The 23,345-nt window shown below is 48.0% G+C and overlaps 1 protein-coding gene across 7 annotated transcripts in view; it reads left to right on the top strand.

The window, feature by feature from the left end:
• The window catches only part of nudE (Nuclear distribution protein nudE), a 284,398-nt gene that overhangs the window by 55,060 nt on the left and 205,993 nt on the right, over positions 1-23,345 (top strand). For all 7 annotated transcript variants that reach the window (XR_011507835.1, XR_011507836.1, XM_070523077.1 and 4 more), the window contains exon 4: positions 44-192. Coding sequence is in view for 5 of the 7 variants with exons in the window: in XM_070523077.1 (XP_070379178.1) it covers positions 44-192 (149 nt within the window). In the remaining 2 variants the exon portion in view is untranslated. The remainder of the gene's footprint in view (positions 1-43; positions 193-23,345) is intronic.

The raw sequence follows: 23,345 nt of genomic DNA on the forward strand, positions 1-23,345 counted from the left end.
TGTAGAAGAGTTGTCTTCTGATCTTGGTGTGGCTTGTGTGCAGGAGAAGCTTCAACAGAGTAAGCAGGAGGGTGCACGGCAGGTGCACGACTTGCAGGCTCAGCTAGAGGAGGTCACTGCCTCCCGGGAGGAGATGCACAGCTACATCCGCGAGCTGGAGCAGTCCAACGATGACCTGGAGCGCGCCAAGCGGTACGCATCTCTCTCAGTACTACGGCACTGGCCTGGCCCCCCAAACCTGAGCGGTGCTCTCCAATGGTAGCATTGCTCTGAGGGCGGGTCGACTGTCGTGCTACCAACGCTACAAGGACGCTCATTAGGCCTGAATTACTCTATTCTGGACACCATCAAATTCCGCCATATTGTCAGAGAGGCTGTAGCCGCAGTCCCGTGGTCTGAATAGAGCTTGACAAGATGGGGAGTTTTATGATATGGCAAAACTTTAAATGTCCAGAATAGTGCCCCTGTTTCCCACATTGAAGTTAAATTTACAAGGGTGAATCAGAAAGTCTTTGCCCCTATTTTTTTTTTTAGCCAAATTACATCTGTAACTGCGGAGTGAACATATCCGTTCCCAACGGTGGACTTTTCTTGGATCGGCCTGACCTTATCTGCCGGTCGGTAGCTTCACGGCGCGGCACTGCTGTCGGTTGTTTGAGATGACGGCTGTGCTTTAAACATATATGGCGTACAAGCAACGAAGTGGAATTCACTAATAAAGGGAAGATGAGACATCCACCTAAACGTAGCTAAGTGCTACAAAGGAAACCCATACGGGTTTCTTGAAAGGAAAGCTTCACAGTTCAAGAAAAATTCGTCCTGGTCCAGGACTCAAACCCGGGACCACTGCCTTTCCGGGGCAGCCGCTCTACTATCTGAGCTAACCAAGCAGCTAGCAGATGGTAGGCGAAGTCGAATTTATCAACAATTCAGAAGCAAAGGCAAGAGTTTGACATAATAGTTCAGCAGAACCCGCAAGGTGGAGAGAAGTAATTAATAAAGGGAAAATGAGACATCCACCTTAACGTAGAGACATCCGCAGAACTATCACGTCGAAGTCAAATTCGTTCTCTATGGAGCTAGGGATGAATGCCCATCGAAATCAGTGGGGAAATGCAGCCCACGTATGGGGAAATTTGTCTTGCTTTGAGAAGTGCGATGCTATTCACATGCAACGATGAAGCCAAGATGGTAGTTCGATGGTGGTTCCACAGTCAGCCGGATGAATTACACCACAGGGGCATCTCATATTTAGTGCTGCAATGGGACGAATGGTCTGAACCGGTGTGGAGACTATGTCGAAAAATAGTGTAAAGTATATAGAATACTATGTATATTTGTAGTTACCTGTAAGTACCTTATTTTGGCTAACAAGAAATAGGGGCTAGGGCTTTCTGATTTGCCCCCGTACTAAATCACCTCTTGTAGTCCTAAATGACCTCATTGCGATGTTGGTACGGTAAGCAGACTAAACCTGTTAAGTGATCTAAATACAGTCGACCGATTTTTCTGACCTCCCTGATTATTCAAATTCCTCCGTGGCACCGCCACATACCCTATAGAGCCACTGTATAAGAGCATCTGAAATATATAATGCTGAAAAGCTTTGCTTTCTTGCCATGACCGCAGATCCCAAAATGGCATTAATTGAAGCCTCTGCCTTTTTGATAATCTGAGCCTTGAACCAGCGCCCTCACATGCTGATCTGCTGGCAGCCATAGTAGTTTTATGCAGTCCCTGTGCCTAGCTGCTTCGATGTTCACTATCAAGCTTCCTGCTATTTGTTGCTGTGTTTTTAATTTAAAGTATTCACCGCGGTCAGCAATGGCACTGACTCCACCTTCGTCCTCCGCGGATGGCTTCAAAGCGGAGAGAGTGCGGCGAGAGTATAAAGTGTTGCCAAGTGCCAGTTCCTAAAAGTCAGCTTTGCCGGAATGCAGCAGTGTTACACGGTCAATCATACATAATGTATTTATTTATTTTCTTTATTCATAATGCCTTGTAGGCCCACTGACGGGCATTGAGTATGGGCGTAACAGTTTGCACAGAACAAAAAATTGTAAGACAAAACGAACTGGTGGGCGAGTTGGTATTGCATGTTAATATTCTTAGTGCAAAGTGCTGTGTCCTGTGTGCTTTCTCTCGTGTCATGCGTTTCCTTGCAATAAAAATATTAACAAAAAATTGTAGCACCAAATGAAAAGGACACAAAACAAAGTCTACAAACAGTACAGTGGAACATCATTATACAGTGTTAATAATTCTTTCTCTACCATGGAGAAAATAGGTGCTTTTTGTAGGTTACGCCAGATTTTTTTTTTTTAAGGAACTACTGCACTCAATATTTCATGTAATACATAAACAAAAAGCACAATGAATGCACTTTTCACGCATAAAAGGTTTATTAATGAGATGTGTGTCATAAAAAAGATATAAATTGCCAGAATCAAGATTGTGGGATAAAATTGAACAAACTTTGTAAAGACATGCTTGTATATACTAAGAAAAAAATGTAAAAAGGAATTATGATATACAAAATGTATTGCCGTCTCCTAGGCACTATGTCCGAAAAAATCAAAATTTTTCTTTCAACATGTATTCCACTACAATAATTTAAGTGCAAGCACTATAGTTTAGTGTGCTGAGCTGCGGCCACCGATGTTCCGGGCTGGCTTACCTCGTTGTCGCTCTGAGAGTCGAAGTCTGACAAAAAGACTGCATCCTCAGACTTGCTACTGCTCGATATGACCAGCTGCAAACGCAGCAGAATCGCTAGATCTGCAATCTTTCGAAGCGTGCACGCTGCTCCTTGAGGCGGCCATTTTTGCTTTCTGCTTGGTTCACTAAACCAGTTTGTTTAGTGTGCTTCATTGAAGAGTGCTACAATATGTTAGATATGCTAATTTCTGTATGTTAGAAGGTGTGTTATGCAAGTTTCTACACAGGTAGCACAGGACCTTAGAAACTTTAGGGCTGCTATATGTGTAGCCCAGGAAAGATCAGGTGCAAAGTGGATGCCAAGACATTTGTACGATGAGGTATTGAAAATAATGGTATTAATTGAATAGTGAAACACGAGTTAAGGCGTTATCAGGTAAAAAAATTAACTTGCATTTAGTGGCTTAATGGACATCTGCCATGTTTTGCACCAACTATAAATAAAATCAAGGTCATTTTAGAGCATATAATGGTGATTGAAACAATTACTAGTGTGGTAGACAATGTAGTCATTAGCACTGCCTTGAGGGACACCGGACATGACGTCATCAAGGTTAAATAAAAGGTTATTCACTACTGTTAATTGCTGATGCATAGACAGGAAGTTACGAAGTCAAGATAGTGTTAATGAATCTATCAAAGGGCAGAGAACTTGGAAATCAAACTGCAGTGAGGTACAATGTCGAAAGCTTTAGAGAAATCAAAAAAGAGGCAGTCAGTTTGGTCGTTACCATTCATGTTAATGTGAAGGTCAGTTGTGAATTCAGATAACTGCGTGTCAAATGACGAGCCTTTCCTGAAACCATGCTGATTAAAGAAGAAAACGTTATTGGATTGAAGGTGAGAGTAGATACGAGAGGCCATAACATGCTCAAGTAGTTTGCAGCATACGCATGTTAGTGAAATAGGTTATTAATTACCAGGTGAGTGCCTGTCACCAGATTTGAAAAGGGGAATGACCTCGTGAGAGTTAGGGCTTTGTTGTGAGAGGCAAAGGATCAGGAGGAGGAGTTTGCATTTGTTGATGCTGCATGGATTAATGGGAAAGGTGCTTATTTGGTGGCGGTGGTAGATGGCAAAGGGAGCGTTAGAAATTCTGCTTCCATTTATGCCAAAGATTTGGGGGTCGCTGAGCAGGTGGCTATTGCTCTAGCACTAATTGATTCAAGAAGAGTTTTGGTGTTCAGTGACTCGCGATTAGCGATTAAAGCCTTCTCAAGGGGACTTGTTGTGGAACTGGCTAGCAGACTGGTGCAGGGTAGGGATATCACTTTGCATGCAGTTACTTGGTTCCCGGTGCACGTGGGGACAGTGGAGGGAAGCATGAGGATTAGTGTGCCGTGTACTCGCTGAAGGGGCTGGATCTCCCGCTCCTGAGTTCAGGGACCAGCTGTTAACCTGCAACGAGATCACCAAGCACTTTGGGTGCAGGGCATTCCGCCTGCCACATTTTAAATTAAATAGACTTCAGGTGGTTACGTTGAGGAGGGAGGCTACCCTCGGATACCAACTTTTTTGTTTATTGACATATCTTAATTTATAGGCGTCGACTTTTTCAGAGTTGTATCACATGAACAGTAAAAACGATCTATCCCTTGTTAATGGGCCCCTGAAACGGTTTGGACAAATTTTGTAGGTTCGTAAGGTTCAGCTAAAGTTAATCATTCGCACCACAATTTGTGTGAAACGTCTCATATTAAGAGAGCTACAGACGATTACAAGTTACCTTCCTCCATAGTCATGCATTTTCTCCAACTTGTTCGCCGAGTGGTTGGGGCTAAGCTCCGCCTTCACTGGCTCTGCGTCATGATGGCACGTCGTGTCGTCGACTGATGGTTCTCTAGATGCGAGTGCGCGAAGCCTCTCCAAACTCTCCACCAGCTGCTTGGCAGTCGACCCCAAGCGAGAGCTATCGAAGCAGCGTGCGTTGAGAGCATTCTGTCGCAGTTCCGAACTTGTCAGGTATTTCGGTAACCACAGGCGGGCAAGCTGGGCGTTTCGACAGAACATTGGAGGCATAAACTCAAGCTGATGAAGGAACTTTAGCATAGACGTATGGGAGCTGCCTGATCGGTCTCCACAGTCTAGCCACCCGTTGGCGCAGAGTTTAACCAGCCAAACAGAGAGCTAATATTGCTCTAACCAATTGTAAAACATTTCCAACATTTACAAAAACGTGTTAACATCATTGTCCCTCAAAGGGTTAATCAGCCGGACTAATATTCATGTTTATATGGTCAGCTATGTCAGGAGTGCAGATTAGTTGAGTGTAGAGCTTCTTGTTTACACACACGCATGCACACACACACGCGTGCGCGTGCACACACACACACACACACACACACTGCTTCTGTGATGTGTGAAACATTGTGTAATTTCTCTGTGTACAACTACTCACTTTTCACTTAGTGCTTTTCATGCATTCTTGCAGAACTGTGTATTTTTGTATTGTCAAAAACACAGCAGCTCGGCGCTGCCCATGTCTTTTGCTCATAGGGGGCAGGGTGTTTTTTCAAGCTGCACTTGCAGCTTTTTTTTCCTGCCTCCACCAGTCTGTTGGAAATAAACGTGTATTCAAAATTTTCATTTAGACTCATAGCAAAAGCATTAGTAGAACTACAAAAGTTAATGCAGTTATGTTCACTGGTTCTCAAGTTACAGCAATATGTCAGAATGGTGCACATGATTTTCGCATTCCAGGCCTGGAGAATCTTCAAAAGGTGCTGCAACTATGAAATTCACTATAATTCCCGGATGGATACCTCAGGGCAAGACAGCGCCCTTTTTTTAAATTTCCTCGCTGAAAAATTTTAGCAGACCGAATTGTATAATAATAATAATAATAATAATAATAATAATAATAATAATAATAATAATAATAATAATAATAATAATTGACCAAAGTGTATAATAGCTGTGTCTTACCAGTACTCACCTACGGGGCAGAAACCTGGAGGCTTACGAAAAGGGTTCTACTTAAATTGAGGACGACGCAACGAGCTATGGAAAGAAGAATGATGGGTGTAACATTACGGGATAAGAAAAGAGCAGATTGGGTGCGGGAACAAACGCGACTTAAGGACATATTAGTTGAAATCAAGAAAAAGAAATGGGCATGGGCAGGACATGTAATGAGGAGGGAAGATAACTGATGGTCATTAAGGGTTACGGACTGGATTTCAAGGGAAGGGAAGCGTAGCAGGGGGTGGCAGAAAGTTAGGTGAGCGGATGAGATTAAGAAGTTTGCAGGGACAACATGGCCACAATTAGTACATGACCGGGGTTGTTGGAGAACTATAAGAGCCTTTGCCCTGCAGTGGGTGTAACCAGGCTGCTGCTGCTGCTGCTGATGATGATGAATTTAGTGCTGGTGATTACGATTTTATCAATCAAATTTTGATTAAATATCACAAATCAGACACAATATATAAAAAAATGGGCTTGGCTTGCCCTCAGAAATTTATTCAGATATACAATACAAAAACAATAAAAAAAACTTCTGCAAATCTGATGAGCGGTTACAGAGATATGGCTGGAACAAGCAGCCTCACCAGCCAAAAAAGTCATTTTGAGAAAATGAGCTTTGAAGTTTTGAGCACATATATTGGTCTAAAGTGACCCTGCAGCGTAACTGAAGATCTCCTTAGGCACTCTCTTCTTTTTCCGCCTTTCCGCTTCCTCTTGCGATCGCTTCTTGATCTTTTTCAAGCGCAGAGAATCTATTTGGCTGCCCGTTGAATGGCTAGGTGGCCAGGAGTTAGCCCCCGCTGATGAACATAGCTCTTGGGTGGACCTGTGGCAGCCAGCATTATATCTGAAAACTGCCCCATGCAGTGCTGTCTCCATGGCAATCAGCGACGCATGCTGCTCTTTGGGCATCACAGACCATAGCACAGAGTGAAATGATTCTGATACATTCCGAGTCTTTGCTCCCAGGCAGCATTGCAGAACAGAAGCCTATGAGAGGCGCTCATAAACACGTAGCAGTGCTTCTGCAACATAGCCTGGAAGATTGTACCAATGCTTCGGAGGTGGCACACCGTCGCTCTTGCTGGTGGTGTGACGACACCACGAGTCTGCACCCTCAGGGCACAAGTCGTGGCGAGGATCCTCGTCCGTCGACATCACATGGTAGTATGATGCCATCACTGCACGCTCAGCCACATCATTGGTATTGTTTCATAAGGCCCAGCCCTAACAGTCGGTCAACTTGTCAATGAGGGCCTTTGTCAGCCAGCCCTTCCATCCTAAAGTAAAACTCTTGCTTGTGCCGGTTGGTTCATGCTTGAATGAGTAAAGGCAAGGCGCAAAAGACAAGGACTGAAGGCGCCGGTCCTGTCGTTTGTGTCCTTCAGTCCTTGTCTTTTGCGCCTTGCCTTTACTCATTCCCTCCTAAAGCCTTGTTACTTTTCTGCACAAGCTTGCACAGTGCTGTCCCCATCCTCTTCTGGATGTGGTTCAAACATTCCTCTTTCGAAATGGGGACCAGTCCATAAACATTTTTTTGCACAAGGGCAGAGAAGGTGGCACTATCTCTGTCAGACACGAGCGTTGTGTAATGGAGGTTGTGCTTTGGCACGAAACGTGAGAAAAGGATGACAGCTGTCTCAACCTCCATCCTCCCAGACTTTAGAGTCAGTGTTTTTCTGGCACACATGATCCTCCTGACAGCCAACAGCACAGTTTCACCGCTGGAAGCATCTACGCAGTCAGCACTCGCTGCGGAAGATCGAAAGTCCGATGCTCGTACAAGTATTTTTAACATGAGTCGTCTTATCAAGATGATGAAGTAGTTGCTGCTGATCATAAACATGTTGCTGTGCTCCCTTGTGTCGTCACCGCATTCAGAATTCAAGAGAATGAGGTAATGAGCGTCACCTTCGCGTCCTTGTATTCAGGCTCTTTCTTGTCGTACAGAATCAGATATGGAGCACTGTCTTGGGCAACCTTTCCATTGTTTATATGCATCATTGTAAAAAAAACAAGAGTGAATGAGGCCAACCAAGCCAACCAATATAAGCATGAGCGAGAGTTGACGCGAGCAGACGATAGTGCGAAACAAGCGGTCCGGCTGAACCAGATGCGAGTACGAATAGAGCTGTCGGGCGGGTCTGCATGATACCAGTTTCTCATGCATACGTCACTGTAGGGACCACTCTCATTGGTCTCGCCTCACGGCTCACTTGCCGCCGCGTCGAGCCTGGAAAAAGTGGCTCCGATCTCTCCTGCGGTGCGCATTTTGCTGTTAGTATAGCTGGAGCATTACGGCACGACGCAGAATTGGCGACCTTGCCATTTGAGAGAGGGTGAAATTTTGCCTTTTCTTTTTGGCGCGAGGCATTGAAGGGTTTCTCCTAAGTCTTCCTCTATGGCGGGGTCAGAGCAATGCTGTTTGAAGGTGCTGCCACATTATTTGGCGCGCTGCTGAGAGCATTGTTGGAGTGCGGTGTGTTCAAACTAACCATCTTCCTTAACCAGCCACCTTACTGTCTCTTTGTCTACGTCTGCCTCTCGATTTTTTGTACTCTCAAGTTTGCTGGCATCCTCCTAGTATAATCATGTACCAACTAGCCCAACAAGCCACTCTCATGAACTCATCTTGCAAATACTTGCTCGTTCAAATTACCGGCTGTTTTTGCCCATTGGAATACACATAACTTTGACGGGACCACAGCCTCGGTTTGAATTAAGCGTGTTTGAATTAACAAGATTCGACTCTATTACGTCATGCAGTATTGTACAAGCGTTTCTTTTTATTTCGTAGTAATTGAAGTTGTTTAGTAAACCAAGGGCTACTTTTATCATTTGCTATAGAGATTAATGGCAGATACTTGTCAACTAACTCTAATATTTTGCGTTTAAAATGTGTCCAGTTCTAAGTCACGGACCGCGAAGCAAACAACGGTAGAAAAAGTTAATAGAAGAAAACTTCTAATTTGGTGTTTGTTCTGTTGTAATTGACTCGGTTATAATGCCGGCTAGTTTTAGCTATTGCACCAGAAAATGTCAACAGTATGTTGATTATGAAGTTAATTAGTTTATTGTTACTAAGGCATTCTATGTAAAGAACTGGTCCAGTAGTGTCCGGTGCAGTTATTCAAACCAAGTCCGATATGTTAGTACCATGGGTGCTTTGGAGAAAAACTGGTGATAAGTTGCAGTCAAGTATTATTAGCTGTTGCACCAGGAAATGTTAAGAACAGGTTAATTGTGAAGTTAATGAGTTTATGGTCACTAAAGGCTTCTATGTAAGAACGCAGTCTAGCAGTGACCAGTGCAGTCAGGTAAACCAAGTCCGATATGTTAATACCACGAGTGCTTTGGACAACTTGTGATAAGTTGCAGCCGAACGTTATTAGCCATTACACCAGAAAATCTGCTGAGGCACGAAACATGGTAAACATAGCAGACCAATTATTGAGAGGATTATTGAAGTTGGCAAAAAGATATAGTAATACATCGGCTGGACAGAATTATGTAGCGTGTGCTATGTTATTATGTTGTTCCCTAGCCAAAGAAGAATTGGCATCTGGTGGGTGATAACATGGATCCTAGAAGTAATTTATTAGAACATTTTACGCCTGCTGCTCAAGTTATTTCTATCCTAGGGTTAGTATCAATTGGGAAGGATAGGACTATCTTCTTGACTACTATTAACCCTTTGAAGGTTTTTGCAGTACATATACGGCGGCGGTTTTCTGTCCCGAAAGGTCTTTGCCGTACGCGTACGGTTCCAACCCTCCGTTTGAAATTTCGCGCTATAATGACGATGCGTGCTCACTGAGAGGTGCTGCCACCTCTTATCACTTACAAGAAGCGTTTGAAATTTGTGCTACCTTCTTGGGGAGATAAACAGAACTGATTGCTAGCTTCAGCGCGTTGCTCAGACTGCGGCAACGCCCCTTTGGCGGTTTCGGTTTCGCCGCGTGATCGCAACGGAGGCGCGCGAAACGTCATTTTCTTTGTCGGCACTCTCTTGCAGGCCGGTAGAACTTGATTTCTATCTTGATTGGCGCTGCTCTTAGCTTGTTTATCAGCGCTGTTTGCGAGGTATTCTCGCTCTGTGGCGACGCGCTTTCGCGGTTTTGGTTCCGCCGCGTGATCGCAACGGAGGCGCGCGAAACGTGGTTTTTTTCTTTGTCGGCAAGCTCTCGTAGGGGCGGCGGAAGTTGATTTCTATCTTGATTGGCACTGCTCTTAGCTTGTTCATCACCACCGCTCACGAAATATTCTCGGTCTCTGTGGCAATGCGGTTATGCGAGAGGGTGCATCAGACTTCTGCCCAAGGCAGCCGCACGCGGAGATGTCATGTGTGCGCCAACACAACTCCTCGCTCCAAGAGAACAGACACGCTTTTTAGGTGTGCAGACTGCGATAAGGCGCTGTGCGTAGACCCGTGTTTCAAGGAGTACCACGCTCGGAAATACTATTGAACATTTTGCAGTTATGAGTGATGCTGACACCAAAATACTGTTCCTAATTATTTTTTAGTATTTATTCCCGACTTTATACGTTTTGTACATTCAAGATCCACAATAAAGTAATTTGACCACTGGGAAAGCTTTTTCAAAATAATTCGACACTCAAAGGGTTAACATGCCGCCTCCTCTTTTTTTCTATCCGGTCACACGAATATATGTTATAGCTACTATGGCTACTATGTGCATCAGAACCTCAGGCTGCATGACTAAGCACATTGAGTGTCGACTCCTCGGACCTGCGGTGAGGCATTTCGCACCTTGACAACTTGGACTGCGCGACTAGCAACATCAAGCGTCGACTTCTCGGACCGGCGGCTAGGCATTTCATGCATTGGCAACTCAGTGTGCGCGACTAAGCGCATTGAGTGTCGACTTTTCGAACCCACAGCTAGGCATCTCCCGCTTCGGCACCTCGTACTGCGCGACTAAGCACATCAAGTGTCGACTCTTTGGACCCACGGCGACACATTTTGCGCATCGGCACCTCGGACTGCACAACTAAGCACATTGCACGCTGACTCTCTTATCATATTGTCACCATATCTCCATTACACTGTCATCCCAACCCCTTATAAAGAGAACCTCATCATGAGCTCTGTTCTTCAGGCCCCTTGAGCTAGCATAGACACCGGGTTGCAGAAGTGGGGCATCACACTAAAGTACTAGCTGAAAAGCACCTAGCAGCTGCATTGCTGCCTCTCAGTGGCTCTCTGGTCCTAAGCTTGTCAAGGGAAGATAACTCGGGAGACTGCTGAGAGCCTTCATTCAGATAAGGTCATTCTTCCAAAAGAAAAAGAATGCTTCACTGATTGCACTGGAGACTGCTATCAACTTTATTAATTCTTCTAGTTTGTGGGGTCTGAAGTGGGGGGATATCTCACACCGTACTCTTGGGACAAAGGAACGACAATACAGTAGTGCAAACAATCACAAGGGCATTTATTGCACCTTTCATACATCAATGCCTGCTAGCCGAGTTGCTATCCACAAAACATGCCGATGGGCGCGCGACAAATCTAGAAGTCCGACTCACCGCGACCGGAAGCGAGCGAATATGTTCGCCCCATGCTGGATCCCAACGCCTGGTCATTCGCGTGTATAGTCACGCGAATCGTGGCGCGTTCGAAGGCGGCCACGTGAGACAGTCTCAGCGAAGCATCGGTCGGCGCGCGGGTCGGCACGTCCGACCCGCTCGCTTCCCGAACCCAAAGAGAGAGCGCCTTGTCTTTCCCGAACGCAAGTAACCGCGCAGCGGCGCGGCGCTCGCGCCATCTCTCGCACCACGCTTGTACCACTCCAACGCCGCGGCCCACGCGGCGACGCCGCACGGAGACGGGGCTATGCGGGAAAAACAAGCTATCAGGGGAGGCGCGAGCAGTGGCGTAGCAACAGGGGGGGCCGGGGGGCCGTGGGCCCCGGGTGCACGGGGCCAGTAGGGGGGGGGGGGTGTCATATACGTCTGAAGACACCCGAAAATTGTCGATATCCTCGCCTTCCTCGACTACACACGGGGGCGGGGGGGGGGTTACAGAAGAGCTAAGGGCCCCGGGTGCCAAACGACCTAGCTATGCCACTGGGCGCGAGGGTCGCGCATCCCCACATCCCCCTAACCTTAAATCACTTCTTATTCCGGCGAAACATGTCACACGGTCTAACATCAACGCGCGCTTCGCGACAAGGTAGTACACGTAACAGTGGCCGCGCTGAGGAAATGTCCACACGCTGTCCATAACATGCGAGCCGACTGTCCTTGGGTACACCGCTGGCGTCCGCCGGTCACAGCAGCAGCTTTGCAGCCTCGATGGCACGATCCCAGGCCAGGACTCCGGAGACGACGACGCAGTAGTCGGTACGAGCAAGCGTCGCTCGCGCCGACTCGCCCTGCTGGCGGGAGCCGCAGTAGCTGTCGGTGACCGCCGGCTCTTTTGTCCGCCGCCGAGGGTTGTGAGCTGGATACAGGAGGCCGCCGAAGTCGCCGCGCCGAACTGGCCACAGCATCACCATCACCCGGGGTGGCTCGATCGTAGTCCGGGGCAGCAGCGCAGGCGATGTGCAGGTGACAGCAAGCCAGGGGTGACTCCAATCACGCTGTGTAAACTCAAAACACTCGGCAAACACTAAAGTAGTGCAAGGGAGAGGAATTCTGCATGCGTATCGCCCACGTGGTACGATGTTGAACTCGGCTAGCAAAAGATCGGGCAGCTACTCAGATGCTAAGTTCACGTGAACGAAGCTCGCTTTCTTGAGTCGAACGAGTAATTTCAATTCGTGCGAGGCTAAATAGAATGAGGGAAGCAAATTGCAACACCTCAACGCCACGGTCCACCAGGTTGTGTCCCTCCACGTGCGACAGGCAGCTTCGTAAAGCCTTAGGCCTAAAGCGTCGCTCCTCTGACAACAACCGGCATCCAAAAACAACACCCAAAATGGGCGCAAAACAGGCAGCCGCGAGGAGACGTCAGCTCTGTGAGGTGGTCCTACTCCGCTCGGTGCACACAGCATCCGAGTTGACGGCGCCCACCGTCCCAGACGGTGTCGGAGCACCCGGTGCCAGGCCGCAATACCAGTCAGCCCGTAGTGGCACCCGTGGCCCGCGGCCACCCGGCTCCCAGAGCCGCGACTTCATCAGAGTCAAAGAGATAGAAGAAGCTATTTACATAGGAAATTCGGACCACCCACGAGGCTTCCGTACTCGCTCGCTTCAGGCTTGCCACTGCTCCGCGGGCGCTCAGCCTCGCTCTCCCAGGATGCAGACCACGTGGCTCTCGTACCAACGAATGCCATTAAAAAAAAACACTTGCGAAAAGGCTTAGTATGTTGACATGTTCAAACTCGCTACAGCCACCGCCGCCTCGCTCAAGAAAGCATGCCGCCGATGCTAGCGATCGAAATCCACGCTAGGCCTACGCTTCGGTTCAAACAAAGGTCTCGAACGAAGCAACACTTAAAATTATCGTCCGATGCCCCAAGAGTCCCACGTTGGGCAGCCAGATGTGGGGTCTGAAGTGGGGGGATATCTCACACCGTACTCTTGGGACAAAGGAACGACAATACAGTAGTGCAAACAATCACAAGGGCATTTATTGCACCTTTCATACATCAATGCCTGCTAGCCGAGTTGCTATCCACAAAACATGCTGATGGGCGCGCGACAAATCTAGAAGTCCGACTCACCGCGACCGGAAGCGAGCGAATATGTTCGCCCCATGCTGGATCCCAACGCCTGGTCGTTCGCGTGTATAGTCACGCGAATCGTGGCGCGTTCGAAGGCGGCCACGTGAGACGGTCTCACCGAAGCATCGGTCGGCGCGCGGGTCGGCACGTCCGACCCGCTCGCTTCCCGAACCCAAAGAGAGAGCGCCTTGTCTTTCCCGAACGCAAGTAACCGCGCAGCGGCGCGGCGCTCGCGCCATCTCTCGCACCACGCTTGTACCACTCCAACGCCGCGGCCCACTCGGCGATGCCGCACGGAGACGGGGCTATGCGGGAAAAACAAGCTATCAGGGGAGGCGCGAGGGTCGCGCATCCCCACAAGTTACACTAGAAATGTGAAGCATGCGCAGGTACGGCACTAGAACTTTATTCTTCTCCACTCAGAGTTGTATGCCTCAGTGGGTTGGAAGCCAGGTAACATGCTCTATACAGTCAAACCCACCTATAATGACACCGGTTTTAACAATACAGCGCAGTCCACTTATAGCAATATCAAGAATAACGAAAAATCCGATCATTATAACCAATTATAGCTATATCTGGACTGCCGTTAAAGAAAAGAGGTGTTAAACATACCTGCGTAGCTCTTAAACCATATTTGCCACTTACGATAAACAATTGACTCTGAAAAATGAAACCTTTATTCATACCTCTAAACAGCGTGTCAAGCATTAAGCGGGCTGAAATAGTCAGAAATCTGCGCTTGCTTTCGTAGAAGTTTCAGGTTCACAACCGTGGTGTGCATCGTGTCCAGTGGCTGTGCGAACACTGGTGGCTATAGTTTAGTGAAATCAGTGAGTGACTCTATCGACGACGGTGCACTTTGCGTAAACATTGGGGTCACTGTCAAAGGTGGGCCACTGTCAATCTCATTGTCATTGCTGCTGCCGTCGTCACTCCTGTTGCACTACGCCGCCGTCTGTGTCATGAGAACAATCACCCCCTCGGAGATTCTTTGCAGAACGAGGGAGTGCTATATGCACACAGAAACTCCTCCATCGAAGCACCGCCTATTTTATCGCCAGTAGTGATGTGCTACAGAGTTCGATAATGTCAGCAGCTGCCACTGTGTTGGTTTCACACGTGGGGGGTTTCACCATGGCACGCAAATCCCGCTGTTTTCGTTGATCGGCGACATGATCAATGGTTCTAGCCTTCATGATCGTGCTGCTCGCGTTTTTCAGAATTGTCGATATCATCGACTTCGCGAGTCTTGCAAAATTTACAGCCTCGTCCCAAGCGTCACAGCTTTGCGCTGTGTTGGCACACCAACCTCTGCTTCCGCGGCGCATTTCCACGCTCGATAAGGAAGAGAAGGAGATAGTAGAAAGGAGGTGAAGGCGTGGTTTGCTTCTGCTTCTCGCTTCCTTTTTTTTTCTCTGGATGCTTGTTGGTGAAGTGGACGCGAAGCAGCTGGCGCCAAATTGAAGGACGCTGCACGAACTTGCGATGCTCTCCATGGCTTTCGCTAGCAGGACGCACTGTGCCTTAATGGCGGCAGATGCAAACTCTTGTAGGCCCCCTCTCGGTTAAGCGGAACTGAGCAACACAAATTTCATGACTATTCTGCATGAAAAACGCCGCCCAAAAGGCAGAATTTCGATCGTTATATCCGATATGCGATGAATAACATTCGTTATATACTTTTCTTTTTCTCATAGCCGTAATGCACAAGTTAATACTCTGAAGTCAACTCATTGTTAGAACCGATATAGTGTCACGTGGTAGTGACGTTAAAGAATACAGTAGTAATACTCTGAAAGACAAAACTAGCTTTTATTGGGCGAACCTGTGCCCACAAAGCATACACTTAAAGCACAACGAGAGCGGCGAACACAGTCGGCTTGTTGAAAATCTGATCAGCGGGTCAAGCGCGTTGGCTGTTATAGATAAGTCGTCGAATGTTCCAGAATAATCGCTGGGACCCGCACACCTTCCATAAAGTTCCACGCCATTTGCGTTGCGCATACAGTTGAAACCCACAATAACGAAATCGCCAGGGAAAGCAAAACACTTTGCTTTTGCGGGAATTTCGTTAGCGTGAGAATGAGGCAGAAAAGACAGGGAAGGCAATTGGCTTGCAAAAAAACAAACACAAAAAAACAATTGCCAAATGTCAGTCAGCTTACTTTGCCGAGCCTTGCCTTGCAGCAATTTTACTGCTCTCGACTAGCACTGGAAAAAGTGGTCCATTGCCACGTCGTCATCATGCTCACCGAGAAATGAACAAATTATGTCGAAGGCATTCAACACATCCCGTGGGTTCGCAGTCGTCTCTTGATTTTGTGTCTGGTGGTCGTCGGCGTCGTCGGCACCTTCGCAAACGCTACTTATGATGACCTCATCAGTCATCTCTTCATGAACGACAACACCTTCATCCACACGAACGAACTTATCGATGCTGAGGCCATCCGGAACACCATCTGTCACGGCAGAAAGTTCATCCCATGCGTGGGCCAGCGATGGCGGCACTGCGCCGTCAGCACTGTCAACTAGTGCACCTTCAGGCGAATCTTTTTGCGATGCCACTGGATCAGCGCATGATGCTTGCCGAGTGGCAATGAAGCCGGCATGATTAAAACAATTAGCTATCACGGCTGGCGACGTCGCAGCCCATGCGGCGGCCGTCATTTCAAGTGCCATGAACATGTCCACTACGGTGGGACGCCTCAACTGGAGGTTCAGCAGCAGACGTTGAATCAGCCTCTCCTTGTAGGCGCACTTGACGCTACGAATGACGCCGTGATCAAGCGGCTGCATCACGGAAGTGCAGTTCGGTGGAAAAAAAAACCAAGCACATGTTTCCCAGTTCCACGTCATTGACATGATGGGCACTGCAATTGTCAAAAAAAAGGCAGACCGATCTGCCTGCCTTCCGCATGTCCATATCGAAGGCCTCGAGCGAGCTGCCAAATATGGCCTGGGTCATCCATGCCTTCAGGTTCGCGGTGTACTGTACGGGCAGCCGACGATTTCCCTTGAAGCAGCGGGGCTTCTTACTTCTGCCAATTACAAGCAGTGGCCGTTTATCTGTGCCATCCATGTTGGTGCACAACAAAATTGTTACACGCCGCTTGCTGTGTTTCCCCCCACGGCATTTCTGGCCTTTTAAGTCCAGGGTCTTCGATGGCAGCATCTCGTAGAAGGCCGTCTCATCTGCGTTGTAAATGTCCGAGGGCTTGTACTGGTCCGATACTTCTTTGTTGGTCAGCAGCCACGACGACGTTGTCAAAGGGTCGATGGCTGCTGCCTCCCCGGAAATGACTTTAGCCACTATGTCGTGGCGGGCTTTGAAACGGCTCAACCAGCCAGGACTAGCCTTACAATCAGCGTGCCCGAGAATGCATGTGAAGTCCAGCGCTTTCTGCTGAAGAACTCTGCCAGACAGCGGCACTTTGTTGGCACACAGTTCACAAAACCATGCAAACACCGCCTTGTCAACGTCTGGAAAAGCCGCAGCGCTCACCGTTTTGTTTTTCGCACTCACACCATTTCCGAGCGCGCCGAGAATGGAGGCCTTGTTTTTCAGAATTGTAGATATCGAACTGCACGCAATTCCAAATTCCTTGGCGATATCCATTTTTTTTCCTGCCCTTTTCACCTTGGGCAATAATTGCAGCCTTATCCTGCAGTATAATAAATTTTCTCTTTTTGGCTGGAGGCGGCATCTTAGCAGGCTGTCAAAGCAAATGGTCCGATTGGCACAGAGACACACAATTGACGCACTCTAGCACCAACGACACTGAGCACACGACCATGTGCGTCGGTACACAAAGCCCACTGATAAGGCGTCATCCGGGGTATCAGAGCCTTCACGTGTAGTAGATGTCGATTTGGCTGCCACGCACGCAAGCGTTTCGCTCCGCATTTAGCACATGCTGTGATGACACACAGGATTAAATAAAATGTGCTCACTGTGAGATCGCCTCCGGTTCTTGTCCTTTTTTTTTTGATCATTTAAATACTGACACGTGTACTTATCTTTATCGGGCAACCACATTTCGCCGCCTAACAAATGTTATCGCACAGCGCGGGACACGCCTGCACGTATCCGAAGTTTCTGGAAAGTTATCGATGCTTCTATCCGCTGTCTGTTGTCGCCGATCCTTATGTTATCTGGTTTTATCGCCTGACGCGAAGGGTGTAGAACTTTGTGGAAGGCACACGGGTCCCAACGAACCGTGTTCGCTGCTATCATTGTGCTATAAGTGTAGCCTGTTTTTGTGGGCACAGCTTCACCCAATAAAACTTAGTTTTGTCTTTCACAATATTGCTATTGTGTTCTTAAACGTCACCACCACATGACATCTAGTGGAGGTGCTTTTCGTTCATGTACCGGACGCCCCCGACAAGCTGTGGTCCAAGCCCGGACCGCAAAGAGGACACCAACGTAGTCCCGGACCATCGAGCAAGCCGCCGTCTTCAACAGCTGCTCCCGGAGCACAGACTTCTACCTGAGAAGACCAAGAAGATTGTGGCCAAGGCAACCCCAATGGCAGCCCCAGCGTCCCCGTTGCCTGCAGCACCCTAGGGAGCCTTTGACGTTCCGCGGTTCAACATTCCAGGACCCGGAAACCTGGCTTGAGACGTATGAGAGGGTTGCTGCATTTAACAGCTGGAACAGCGACGACAAATTGCGACATGTCTTCTTCGCATTGGAAGACGCTGCCAGGACATGGTTTGAGAACTGGGAGTCGACCTTGACAACATGGGACGTGTTCCGTAGCGGCTTCCTGCGCACTTTTACAAGCTTTGTGCGCAAGGAAAGGGCCGAAGCCATGCTGGACACCCAAGTGCAACTACCTAATGAGAACGTTGCCATCTTCACGGGAGAAATGAACCGTCTGTTCCGCCGAAGACGATGAAGAGACCATCTCAACGACATAATAACGACACGCCTCCATCCCGACGAAGTCAGGAAGCCAAGACTACACCGACGAAAGACGACTTGATGACGCGACGTTCCAACTTCAGTTCAACACGACACAGCCGTCATCCGACGCCAAGACCTAACTGCAACGCAATACAAAGAACCACCGACCTCGACGTGCTTCTCAACGGCCACGCAGTTACCGCCTTAGTGGACACAGGAGCCGATTAGTCCGTAATGAGTGGACACATCGCTGCCCACTTGAAGAAAGTGAAAACTGCATGGGAAGGCCCTCAAATTCGGACTGCAGAAGGACACCGTCACGCCGACTGGAATCTGCACGGCAGGAATAATCATTTATGACCGGGCTTACCCTACCACCTTTGTTATCCTCCAACAGTGTTCACGAGACGTCATTCTCAGTATGGACTTCCTGAACCAACACGGCGCAATCATCGACCTGAAGTCGAAGTCAATAACGCTGTCGGAAGATCAAGCGATACCGCTGGAGAGCCCTCGTAGTCACCACACCTTAAGTGTGCTCAAAGATCAAGTGAGCATCCCGCCTCGCTCCAGCATTGTTATTTCGGTCGGCACCGAAACACCCGCTGACGTAGAAGGCGTCATCGAAGGCGACCAATGTCTACTGCTAGACCGTGAAATTTGCGTCGCAAGAGGGATCGCTCGACTGTATGGAGAGAAAACTGAAGTGTTGCTGACAAACTTCAGCCAGGAGTTCAAGCACATCAACAAGGGCACGACGATCGCATACATCGAGGAAATTCTGGAAATGAGTAATGTGTTTGTCCTCTCGGATTCCGCCGCATCTACCCCGATGACCATGGTTCCCGAACCAGACTACAACATTAATCCAAGTCTCCCCGTGATTAAGCAACAGTAGCTCAGAAGTCTGCTCTGACGACACAAAGGCTGCTTTTCAACGTCATCGAGGATTCGACAAACACCAGTCGCCAAGCATCGCATAATCACCGAGGAGTGCGCTCGACCACTCTGCCAGAGCCCTTACCAAGTTTCACCGCGAGAACATGAAGCTATAAGAGAACAAGTCGACGAAATGCTGCGCGACGACATCATCCAGCCATCGAAAAGCCCATGGGCATCCCCTGTTGTCCTGGTGAAGAAAAAGGATGGAACCCTACGTTTCTGCGTCGATTATCGTCGTCTGAACAAGATCATGAAGAAGGACGTATACCCCCTCCCACGGATAGACGACGCATCGGATCGGCTCTGCAATGCTAAATATTTCTCGTCTATGTACTTCAAGTCTGGTTATTGGCAAATAGAAGTCGACGAAAGAGATCGCCAAAAGACCGCCTTCATCACCCCAGCGGCCTCTACGAGTTCAAGGCTATGCCATTTGGACTGTGCTCGGCGCCTGCAACGTTCCAGCGCGTGATGGACACGGTTTTAGCCGGATTGAAGTAGCAGACCTGTCTCGTTTACTTGGATGACGTCGTGGTCTTAGCCGGAAATTTCGACGATCACCTTAAGTGGCTTGGAGCAGTACTAGAAGCCATCAAGTCATCAGCGCTCACTCTGAAGCCAGAAAAGTGCGGCTTCACTTACGTTGAGCTTCTGTTCCTAGGCCACGTCAGCAGCAAGTCTGGAGTCCGCCCCGACCCGCAGAAGGCAGTGCGTAGATTTCTTGGCATGTGTGCCTACTACAGGCGATTAGTCAAGGACTTTTCACGCATCGCTGAGCCACTGACACAGCTAACTAAATTTGGCGTCAAGTTCAAGTGGGAAACGCCGCAGGCCGACACATTTAAAGAACTCGAACGACGCATGCAGTCGCCTCCCGAACTTCGGCACTTCGACGAGCACGCCGATACGGAAGTCCACGCTGATGCCAGTAGCCTAGACCTCGGTGCCATCCTAGTCCAGAGAAAACATGGACATGAACACGTGATAGCTTATGCTAGCCGGCCGTTGTCAAAAGCGGAAGGCAATTATTCTACAACCGAAAAGGAATGCCTCGCTATGTTTGGGCTACAGCGAAATTTCGCCCTTACCTATATGGCAGGCCATTCAAAGTGGTCAGCGACCATCACGCGTTGTGTTGGCTAGCTAACTTAAAGAACCCTTCAGGACGACTGGCGCGGTGGAGCCTCAGACTACAAGAATACGACATCACTGTTACATACAAGTCTGGACGAAAGCACTCAGATTCCGATTGCCTATCATGCGCCCCCATTGACCCGCCACCGCAAGATGACGACGATGACAACGGCTTCCTTGGAATAATAAGGGTGGAAAACTTCGCTGAACAACAATGAGCAGACCCGGAGCTAAAAGACCTCGTCGAGTATTTGGAAGGGCACACCGACGTTGTCCCTATAGTGCATAACTGTTCTGACATACCCCACTGCAGGAACTGCGAAGGGGACCACCCGGCACATTCCCGATCCTGTGAGAACTGAAAAAAAAAATCAATAATTACCTTGAAAAATCATAGAAAACACCTCGTTTCAAAAAAACCACAAGAACTTGCTTCTGTTTTCCATACTGCAAGGTATGCTGACGTGCCGCACAAGGGGGTAATGCTGCAGCAGAATCCGGCATTGGCATGGCCCACAAAGAATGTGGCTCTGCCACCAGTCCCCTTGGCAAAAGCAGCGAGTGCTGCTTCGCCGTCCGTGAAGGAGGGCCCGCCGACCTCTGGGGTGGTGTCCACTGGGGTCTCGTCTCTCAAGGCAAGGCTCGCAGAGTCAACACATTGCTCGCAAGAGCACGTGTCCAGCACCCCACACGAGGTGATGGACGTAACTCCCATCCAGACGGCGCAGTCAGTGCCCAAGGAGCGGCGGGATTTTCTTAAGCACTCCAAGAAAGACAAACATTGCATTACGACACTTCGAAAGGGCCCTGTGACCTTACCTTGTCTCTTAAACACACAGCACAAACGCTTTTCTCGGGAGACACAAATACTACGATGGAATGTTAGAGGATTTCATAACGTTGACGACATTAGAGAGCTCCTACATAAAAATAATTCAAAGTTGCTCTGTGTTCAAGAAACACATCTGAATTCTGCTTGCAATAGCTTTCTTCGGCAATATAGTCATCTTCTGAAAAGACAATGACAAGACTCGTACCTCATCTGGCGATGTAGCGATCGTTGCCGACAAATTTATTTATTATTTAAAGATACCTTACAGGCCTCTGTAAGGTATGCAGGCATTAATGGCAGGCATTCTCAGATCATGAACAGCAGGTTGCCATTATCCCTCAAGAGAAAAGTGTATAATAGCTGTGTCTTACCATTACTCACCTACGGGGCAGAAACCTGGAGGCTTACGAAAAGGGATCTATTTAAATTGAGGACGACGCAACGAGCTATGGAAAGAAGAATGATGGGTGTAACATTAAGGGATAAGAAAAGAGCAGATTGGGTGAGGGAACAAACGCAAGTTAATGACATGTTAGTTGAAATCAAGAAAAAGAAATGGGCATGGGCAGGGCATGTAATGAGGAGGGAGGATAACCGATGGTCATTAAGAGTTACGGACTGGATTCCTAGGGAAGGGAAGCGTAACAGGGGGTGGCAGAAAGTTAGGTGGGTTTTTCGCCTATTCCAGTAATATCGACAATAGTCAAAGCCACCGCTGTTGCAATGTGTGAGCATCTGGGGTTGGCTAGCCTTGCGAAAAAAATTAACAAAAGCAAAAGTAACGTGCTGAAGGTGTTCTCAGTAAAAACGCACAAGCAAGACTTGCCTTTCAGAACAATAGTGATGGAAAAAGGGTCATGGCGGAAAGAACTTAGCTCTTACCTGTTAATGAATTTGCGTAAACTAGATGTACAAGATCTGTTTTTAACGAAAAGATCGGATGAAGTATGTTAATTCCTGAAAACTGAAGGTAGTGTGGGCTTTGCTTTTCCTGGGGATATTGTTGATTTATTTTATTCTGTTCCCCATGATACTCTGTTCTTTGCAGTTAGGGAGTCCATTGAAAGGAACGATGCTATTTCTTTTCAGAAGTCTACTGGTGTATCCATTGATGAATTTTTAACCCGTTTATAGTTTTACCTCGAGTCTAATTTTATAATGTTTGATCAGTGGTTTATTTCTGCAGAAAGCTAGTATATGCATACAATCCTGTGTCACCCTTGTGTTATGTAACATTTTTCTTTCACAAGTGGACCAAGTATTGCACGAGGTTTTACCAGCTAACAAGGTTCGTAAAGCTTTTAGGTATGTAGGTGATTTTTTAATTAACGTAGGATGGGAGTCTAAACTCCGCAGAAGTTGTGGCTAATGTTTGATCTGTTTTTAGACAACATAGAAAAGGCTTGGATTTCACACATGAACGGCCGCAAGGAAATGTTTGACAGTTTTTAGATCTTAGCATTGAGTTCAGTAAGGATTATGTGTTCATGCAAAGAAAGGGCTTCTGCCACTTGACTCAGTGCATTCTAGATTAGTGAAGAGAGGAATTGCGTCACTCTCCCTTCAGTCTGCACTCAGGAAGTCATGTGTTGACAAGATGGCATTGAGTTTCGACAATCAGTTGGGTAGGCTGGCTTCAGCTGGGTTCCCTGGTTCACTCGTAACAGGAGTCGCCGAAAGCCTCTTACAAAAAATGAAGAGAAGGGCGATGAGAGCTTGAGCAGAGACCCCTCGGCAAGAACTGAGACCGGGGGCCGTGTAGCGTGTGCACAATGTGGCCCACAATCTGAAGAAGGTAGCGAGCAGACATGGCGTCCCGCTTGTGTTTTCAGCCCCAAAGAAGCTCAGAAGTCCTTGCTGTCAAATCACAAAAAATTCGTCTAGTCGGCGTCTAGTCGAATGGTGCAAAAGAAACCAGGTGACCTTCTCAATGGCTCATACCTCCGTATGAGGCTGCAAGCACTCGGCAAAGTGAAGCGTACAGTGCAGAAATTAATTGAAATCATGCAAACATTGCACAGAAATGCGACGTCTAATCGAGTGGTACAAAAGAATATGCGACCTTCTCAATGGCTCGTACCCCCGTAAGGCTGAGGCTACAAGCACTCAGAAAAGTGAAGCGTACAGTGCATACATTCATTGAAGTCAGGAA

The sequence above is a fragment of the Dermacentor albipictus genome, chromosome 8 (genome assembly GCF_038994185.2).
Source record: "Dermacentor albipictus isolate Rhodes 1998 colony chromosome 8, USDA_Dalb.pri_finalv2, whole genome shotgun sequence".
NCBI lineage: Eukaryota > Metazoa > Arthropoda > Arachnida > Ixodida > Ixodidae > Dermacentor > Dermacentor albipictus.